Here is a 9,343-nt window from a genome sequence, read left to right on the forward strand (position 1 = left end):
GGTGGTGATGGGAGATGGTGGGTGGGTTTATGGTATTGGGTGGGTATTTTCTAATAAATAAAACATTAATTTAAAACCAACAAGAGAATGTTAAATCTGGTAAACCACATGGACCAATCGTGTAATTTTGTCTAACAATAATAATAATAATGATGAGGGACCATTTCTACCAAAAGACTAAATACTAATAATATGTAATAAAAGACGAGGGTTATGAAAAATTCAAATCAAAATGAAAGTGTTGTTTGTGAACAAAAGCATAAAGATAAAGGATCAATGTTGTAAGTTGGAGGACCAAAATTAACAAAAAAATGTCACTTTACTGTTAAAATCTTTCATAACTTTAATATATATATATAATAATAAATACGACTAGCATGAAGCTAGCCAACCAAAAGATGACATAAAATAAGTAAGGCCATTTGAAAACCACCTCATTAGTTAAGCTAACCACCTCATTAGTTAAGCTTTCGTTATTTAATCTATTCGACAAAAAAAAAATCATAACGTTATGAAAACCGACATCCTTTCTTTTTTGCATCGACTCACAAAAAAAAATGCCATTTGAAAACCGCCAAATCATCCAAAAACGCTATAACCAGTGTGTTGAAACATCGTCAACTTTGGGAAAATGTCATTGATCTAAAATACCAAAAAGTAAATTATATCACTTTAATTGTCTAAAATTATGTTACAAGAGAAATTTTAAAGGGATAATGACTTAAAATAGTGATATATTTTTCGATTTGTATACATTTGATCACTGAGTTTTTTTTTCGTTCATATTTACCCATTCAACTTATTAAACTGGACACATTCAGTCATTATGACCGGCTATTCCAGGTTAGTCGGTGAAAATGACTTATTAAGGTAATATATTTCTCACTTTGTACACATTTAGTCCTTAATATTTTTATAAACATTTAGTCTTTAATATATATATTTGTTACAAAATAAGTTATTTTTGTTTTTGTACTCATTCATTACTTATGAATGATTTTTTAAGGTTTTTTCTCATGACATCTTACGTGAGACAATCATTAATTAAAAGTAACTTCTTACTTGGTTGGTTAGGTCATGTGTTCTGAACGTCATAACTTCTTCATACGATCTCGGATTTTGACGATCTTTATATCCACGCATTCGTATTTTAGTCTACTACAACTTTCGTTTAGATTATTCAATTAAAAAGTAATATATATTTTTACTTACGATCATTATATTCATACGCTTTTTATGAATGCATGTATGAATGTTCTTTTTTTTATAAAATCGTTAGTAAAAATATATTACATTTTAACGGGAGTAATCTTAACGAAAGTTATAGTAGACTCAAAAAACGAACATGTGAATATAAAGATCGTTAAAATCTGATAGCATATGAAGAAGTTACGACGTTCATAACAAAAGACCTAAGCCAAACCACAAGACTTACGCAACCAAGCAGTTGAGATCGCGATGGACATAAACATCAACAGCCTCAAACACCTCATCAATGATTGTCCCACGTAATATGTCATGAGAAAAACTAAAGAAATCATTCATAAGTACTGAATGAGTACAAAAACAAAAAAGACTTATTTTGAAACAAAAAAATATTAAAGACTAAATGTGTACAAAAATAATATGGACTAAATGTGTACAAAATGAGAAGTATATTACTCTATTAAGTCATTTTTCCTAGCTAACCTAGAGTAATCGGTCATAAGGACTGAATGTATATAGTTTAACAAGTTGACATGGTAAATATAGACGGAAAAAATTCAGTAACCAAATATGTACAAATCAAAAATATATTACCATTTTTAAATCATTATCCCAATTTTAAATAAACCTTCCATAATGTGACATATGCGAGTTTGTAGGGCCACAGACACTTACACATGTCCCATCATTGAGATCTTTTTAACAATAAATTATGTTTATGTTGAAATTTAAATAGAGAGCAAGTGTTTACCGTAATGACTTGTTTTTTTGTTAAATGTAGTCAACATGTTTATTGAAGAAAAAAAATATATCAAAAATAGTAAAACAATAAATAGAAAATAGAAACAAAAATAACCAAAAGGCTAGAACAAAAACAAAGATCACATTGGTTTTTCCGTAGTTAAGAACCAAATTTTTTTGTTTGGTTTCGGTTTTAGTCAAAAATTGAACAAAACTATGCTCAACCCTATGGAGTGGCGGTTAAGTCGGTTATGTTGTATGGATCTAAATGTTGGTAAATATTGGGGCTTTTTAGGAAGATAGAAGTTGTATAAATGAGAATGTTGCGGTGAACTTGAGGTAGAAAATTATGTGATAGGATATTCGATATAAGAATCAAAAGTACTTTCGGATTGACTTCGATCATTGAAACATTAATGGAAAGGATATTATTGTGGTTTAGAAGTGTCTATATGAGGTAACTAACGACAATAGTTATGAGCGTGAAGATGGTCATAGTTGATGGTGTAAGTTTTTTTTTTAGACGAAGGAATATTGTTATAGACAAACAACCTAATTGACTTTCAGTCTAGAACTTCTATTCAAAAACCAAAAAATGATTTAGGGGTTATTTTATCAAATATAGTACCTTACAATGTTTATGAGAACCAAACACCAAAGAGTTTTTAAAGTTCCAAATCACTTAAAAAGTTATAACTGGAACGACCTCCAAACAAGATTTTTGGATAGTCGACATCTTCATTGTATCCACCCAAGAAAGTCACTCCCTCACCGAACTGACGACAAGAATCGTGAAGTCCCACCAATGACCAATACAAGACCAGATAGCATACGCCACTTCACAATTAGTTAAACAGACTCCAATCGATTAAGACGATATGTATTCGTAATTGATTCCAAATCAACTCCTCGATGCGAAAAATTAAATATGGTTGGCACCCGATCTACTAAAACCATCCAAGCTAGAATGTTTGTTTCCTTTGGAGCATATATATTCCACGTAATAGCCTCATTATCTTGGACAAGAAGTCTCGCGAGATCCAGGGGGAAGTGCATTGGTTTATGTTTTTTGCCAATGTTAATTTGTTGATGGTTGAGTCTAGGATTCAGTTAAATGCTCATTTGGACATATCGATGGTAACATTAGAGAAAAAAGGGTTATGGATCAAAAATATTTAGATGGAGTATCTTTGGTGCAACTTTAGTGGGGTGGCAAATCACGAAGGAGTATTTGTAAGTTTAGGGAAGCAAGCTCTTATCCCGAAGCAGAGCTTCAGGTATCTTGGGTCCATGATCTATAAGGGAGGGGTATATATATATATATATATATATATATATATATATATATACCCCTCCCTTATAGATCATGGACCCAAGATACCTGAAGCTCTGCTTCGGGATAAGAGCTTGCTTCCCTAAACTTACAAATACTCCTTCGTGATTTGCCACCCCACTAAAGTTGCACCAAAGATACTCCATCTAAATATATATATATACCTCATCCATGGTATAAAGGTAGGTTGGTTAAAATAGAGTGCGACCTCGTGAGTCTTATGTAACAGGAAGGCCAATTAAACTAAAAAGGGAGTTATATATGGTATTTGTTAGGTTTGTCATGGTGTATTGGTTTGAATATTGGCCGTCCAATAAGGACAACGAAAGGAAGATGGAAGTAGCAGAAATAAACATGTTAACTTGAACTTGCAGTAGAACTTTGTTGGATAGGAATCCAAATGTGATTGTATGAAATTCGTTAGGAGTGGCGCAGATCACCGAAAATTAAGGGATGGACGATTGAGGCGGTATGGACATGTCCTTAGGAGGCTACCATCAACGATTGTAAGGAGGGTAGAGCCAATGTAAGTTGATTGTAAGAGGAGGAGAGGTTGCCTAAAAGGAAGTGTGAGAATAGTGTGTTGCTAGACATGGAGGAGCTTGCTCTTTCCAAGGACATGACCTCATATTAAAGGGTGGGGAGGCTAAACATCAGGGTAGATAGGTAGCCTTGCCCCTTGTTTTTCCTGTTTGATCATTTATATTGCCGATTACATATTTCTTGTTCATGTGCTTGTCTCCTGGTTTATCTATGTTTTGTTTTATTGCTCACATTGATTTACTCCATCATGTTTTCCTCGTTTGTTGACTTCTTAGATGCATTTGCTTCTAATTTATTGTATATGTTGATGTTTCACTGTTCATATTTGATTTACTTTATCGTGTTTGTCACTTTTAAATGTCAAAAGTTGTACATGTCAAATGTCATCTACATGACGTAGTCGCTCTACTCCCTATGGAGGCATAAGTGTCAAATGTCGACTTCTACCTCCCCATACCGCATTGCAATGGGATTCATGAGGTCTATTACTATTGTTGTTGTGTGGTAACCTCATTATTCACCTCAAGAATACTACTACTGTAAATAGATTTTTTAGAACCCTCCAAGAAACTCCCTGATGGAGCATCATATGTGTGGCTCTATTGAAGGCATGAAAGATATAATAAGACAAAAATGTCGAATAATAGAACCCCCCCCCCCCCCCCCAACACACACACACACCTCTTTTATTTGATGTCTTTATTGCCAATTGAAATTACATTTATCAATCTCTGATAAGTACAATTGTGGAAACGCTTTCCAAAGGAAGGGGTCTCCAATCCAAATATTCATCCAAAACATGGTGAATGACTAAAATCAAGATAGTGAAGTAGTTAGTATAGGTCCTAGACTATTTATATTTTACCATGCTTGCGTTTCATATGTCATCTATAGAAGCTTTTACTACATCCTTAGAAGGTGTAACGACTCTTCATTTTACCCCATTAAAAAGGGATGTCAGTCTTAATGTTGTATTAATATTCCATACCATAACATCAATTTATTCAATCATATGATTTACCTTATGTTTTTTGATTTGGTTTTTTGACAAATAAGGGAATGAATGCAACTAAATTCCAACCAAAGCTTAAAGTAATTGAAACTCCATGAATAATGGAATACGAAGGATTCCAATGGAATTAAATTTCGTTCATTTCACAACCAAACACACCACATGATACAATTTCCAATTCTGTCTAATCCGTTTCCACAAGAATCCATGAACCAAATGCCCCTCTATTCTTGATCGTAAAATGGTCCCTATTTATTAATATATACATTCTTTTGATACGTTTTCCATGTATGATTGGAACTTGTAAATGAGGGAATTTATTCCTGATAGTGATAACACAAACACTTTAATCATGGGCCTAATTTATGGACATTGTTCTTGTAACTTGTTTCCACGAAATAAATACCTTCACGTCACAACCACTGTCTTTCCAACATACAAATAAATGTGACCTAATACAAAAATACATAGATTTCGCCCCACCAATAAATTATTTAGAGTCACACTTCTTCAAAAGTCCCAATAATCTTTAATAAAAATTACTTTTGTATATATATCTCAACAAAAACCCGATCAAAAAAAAAAAAAAAAAAAAAAAAACTTTTTTTATTGCTGAATCTTAAGAACAGGGAAAGCAATAACATCTCTTATGCTAGCCGAATTTGTCAGAAGCATCACCAGCCTATCAATCCCAATTCCCTAAAATCAAAATGTCAAAATAGATCAAATGCAAGAAATGTTACTTCTATTTTCAAAGTAAAAGTGTCCTAATAAAAAAAATAAAAATACTTTTACCATTCCTGAAGCTGGAGGCATTCCGTATTCCAAAGCTGTTAAAAAATCTTCATCAAGAGTGACTTCATAAGACACGTCATCATCATTATCATCTTTTTTTTCCTTTCCTTCTGCAGCCTCTCTTTTTTTATTATGCTGTTTCACTTGTTCCTCCAAACGTCCCCTCTGTCATTTAATTTTTTAAATTTTATACTTTTAACAAATAAATCATACAAAAATTATACATATTAATATAAAATTAGTAAATTACCTGGTCCAAAGGATCAGTTAATTCAGAAAACGCATTTCCCAACTCACGACCACAAACAAAAAGCTCAAATCTCTCTGTTAAACCCGCATCCCTGTTCACCAAATATAATGGATAAAAATAAAAATCTGACAAAAAATAGAATATAAAAAAAAGGGTTAATCTCATAAAAGATTAACCCTAAAAATAAAATACATTTTGTACCTCCGATGTGACTTAGCCAAAGGAGAAATTTCAACAGGATAATCCAAAACAAATGTAGGCTGTACTAATGTTGGTTCTACTACCATTTCAAAAACCTGAAAAATTAAAGTATAACTATTAATATGTAAAAAAAAAAAATTGAAAAAATAAAAAAGTAAATGAGAAACGGATTATAAATATGAACCTCATTAAGCACGTGGCCCACAGAAGAGCAAGCTTCAATTGAATGTCTGTCTGGATTATGTGGGCCCATATCAAGTGCACTAATAATTGCTTCTTTAACAGCATTAAGATCATTTCCTAATTTAATAAAGTCAACCCCTGTGGCTTCTTTGACTAAATTATGCATTGTTTCTCTTCTCCATGGTCTTTCAAGCCTAATTTCCACACCCTGTATGAATAAAAATAGCAATGTACTTTCATATAATTATGAACTAATGTTGTATGAATGAAAGTAGATTGCTATTTTTAGCATTTAAGATACCTGATAATCAACAGTAAGCTTCCCATGAAGTGAAAGAGCACATTGAGTTACAATTTCTTCTGCCATGTTCATCATGCTTTCATAGTCTGAGTATGCTTCATATATCTGGAATATATATAAGAGTTAAGATAATGTTAGAAAATGAAACCTTTATGTAATATTATTATACTATAAATGTAAACAATTACCTCTATTGTTGTGAATTCTGGATTATGACGTGTTGAAATGCCTTCATTTCTGAATATTCGCCCAATTTCATATACTTTTTCTAATCCCCCAACCTATAATGCAATCAGAATTTATTTTCTAAACTTAACTAGAAAATTAAAAAAACTTTTTTTTTATTATAAAATCTATACTTCTAAGTTCTAATTAAACAATATATAGAATAGTGTTAAACTTAAAACTATACCTTGTATTTATACAAAATTCACTCTATTCCTACAAGCTAACCTCAGTTATGCAAAATTGAAAGTTGCTTTTAATGGATTGATTAAAAATATTTTTATAAAAAAGTTTTGAAGACTCGAAAGCTCACCAACATTCTCTTCAAATGGAGTTCAGTAGCAATTCTGAGATAAAGATCTCTACCAAGAGAGTTATGGTGTGTAATAAATGGTCTAGCTTCTGCCCCACCAGCTGCTTCCTAGAAAGTCAAAGTCAAAGTCAAATCATTTTTTACTTTTTAGTAATCTCTAAGGTTTAAAAAAGAATCAAATTGTTTACAAACCTGTAAAACGGGCGTGTCAACTGAAATAAATCCCTTTAATTCAACTGTCTGGCGTATAATTGATACAATCTACTGAAGTGAAGCACAAATCAGCATACTACAATTTCAAGATAATGAACTAAAAAGGTAACATAGTTTAGATTGTGTACATATTTAGTCCCTTATGTTTTTTATTTTGTACACATTTGATTTGACCATTACATTTAAAAAATTTTAACCATACCTTTGCTCTTTTACGGAATACATCAGCTACCTCTGGATTTGCAATCATATCTACATATCTATGCAACAACATAAAATTGACAAAAATTATATTTTCATAAAATTGCCAATAAGTATTAATTAAGGAAGCCAGATGTTTTTTCAACAAAAAAATAATTATAAAAACGAACCGTTGTCGATAACGTATATCCTTATCTTGCAGACCATGAAACTTGTCTGGTAATGGAAGCAAAGACTTTGTAAGAATCAAGAACGAATTTACACACACAGAGAGCTCCCCTGAAAGATAAATGGGAGGAATGAGTAATAAGATTGTGATTTGTGAATGCTGTTAAAAAGTAAATATGCAAGAAAGAATATTACTTCCCTTTGAAAATGGTATAAAGAGTGTAACAAATTTGCAAACTTTGAACCAAGGGAATTGTGGATAACTGAAAACTGACCTTTCTCTGTACGTTTAATTGAGCCACTTGCACCCAATATGTCGCCTATATCAACAAGAGTCTTCAATTGATCAAATTGATCGTTTACAAGCCTTTCCTTCTCACAGTAAAGCTGAAATCATAATGGAGATTGAAGTTATCAACAAGCAACACAATCTCTGGATATGAAAATAAGGGAGATGTTAATTGTTATCACCATACCTGAATTGTTCCAGAATCATCCCTCAAAGTCAAGAAAGCGAGTTTTCCAAAAGCCCTACGTGCCACAATTCTTCCTGATATTGATACTTGATCATTCTCGCTGTTTGACTCTTCACCATTGCCTAGATGCTTATAAATCTCTTGCAATTGATTAGCAGTATGGGTTCTATCCCACTTGTATGCATAGGGTTCGTAGCCCTTGCTCCTCAACTCTTCAACCTGCAAAAGAATGGAGAATTCATTAGTTTTATTGGAAAACTTTAGAACAGTTCGTGTTAAATATGATATAAATTATGTAGGCTTGACCTAAAATGCAAAGCGACATTTTCTTAATTGTAAATGGGGTGTTATATTCATTCATCAGTGACTAATAGCACGCAATGTTTACTCCGTTCTACTGAACACATCATCGATTTGATTTTAAAAGCAAAATGTCAATGAGAAATAGAAGAAATGGGAACTTCTGAAAAAAAAATGCGCGAGTATTGTAGAGATAAGAGAGAAATGGGGTAAGACCTTTTTGAGACGGATTGCGCGAATGGCGTCTCTATCGGAGGTTGAGGTTGTAGTGGAAGCGGCGGATGATCTCCTACCCCTGCCGCCTTGTTTTGGCACGGCGGCAGATGTGGCGGCGGCGGCGGCGGCGGCGGAATTGGAGGAAGAACAACAGCGGACTAAAGTAACGGGGAGATATGATTTAGAAGTAGGAGGAGGAGAGGCAGCTAAATGGAAGAGGTGTCTCAGAGGCCGTGACGACCAAACCTTCAAGGCCTCCATTGTCATCTGACCTGCTAATTTGCTAGCCAGAACATACTCAAGAGGGTTGAAGAAAAGGTATATTTGGTATTTTCTTTTATCTGAGTTGCACAAATTGTCCTTCAAGAAACCATTTTTTCTAATTTTGATCCTTATTTTGAAAATGTATTTTTTTTCATCACAAGTTGTCCTTCAAGAAACCATTTTTTCTAATTTTGATCCTTATTTTGAAAATGTATTTTTTTCATCTTTATCGTTGTTGTAAGTTGTAACCGTACCAATTAGCGATGAGCATAGGCGGGCATCCATCTCATTTGGTAAAAACCAAAACAGGCGGTTCCTGGAAAGTTAGAACCCGAACTGGTCTATGCAGATCTTAATTTTTTGGAACCAGTCCCGGAACCGACGGTTCCAGTTCCACGAACA

At 33.1% G+C, this 9,343-nt stretch overlaps 1 protein-coding gene across 1 annotated transcript; it reads right to left on the bottom strand.

The window, feature by feature from the left end:
- Positions 1-5,283: 5,283 nt before the first annotated feature.
- On the bottom strand, positions 5,284-8,987 carry OVA5 (Lysyl-tRNA synthetase, class II). The gene is made up of 14 exons (XM_079056745.1): positions 8,678-8,987; positions 8,162-8,380; positions 7,961-8,072; positions 7,688-7,796; positions 7,519-7,576; positions 7,296-7,364; positions 7,104-7,211; positions 6,754-6,846; positions 6,566-6,670; positions 6,266-6,472; positions 6,082-6,176; positions 5,881-5,971; positions 5,631-5,795; positions 5,284-5,534 (listed from the first exon to the last, which is right to left on the bottom strand). Exons 1-14 carry the CDS (start codon positions 8,942-8,944, stop codon positions 5,442-5,444), a joined length of 1,791 nt encoding a protein of 596 aa, XP_078912871.1. The 5' UTR covers positions 8,945-8,987; the 3' UTR covers positions 5,284-5,441.
- Positions 8,988-9,343: the final 356 nt, after the last annotated feature.

The sequence above is a fragment of the Lactuca virosa genome, chromosome 6 (assembly GCF_052849685.1).
Source record: "Lactuca virosa cultivar CGN04683 chromosome 6, Lactuca_virosa_CGN04683_v6, whole genome shotgun sequence".
NCBI lineage: Eukaryota > Viridiplantae > Streptophyta > Magnoliopsida > Asterales > Asteraceae > Lactuca > Lactuca virosa.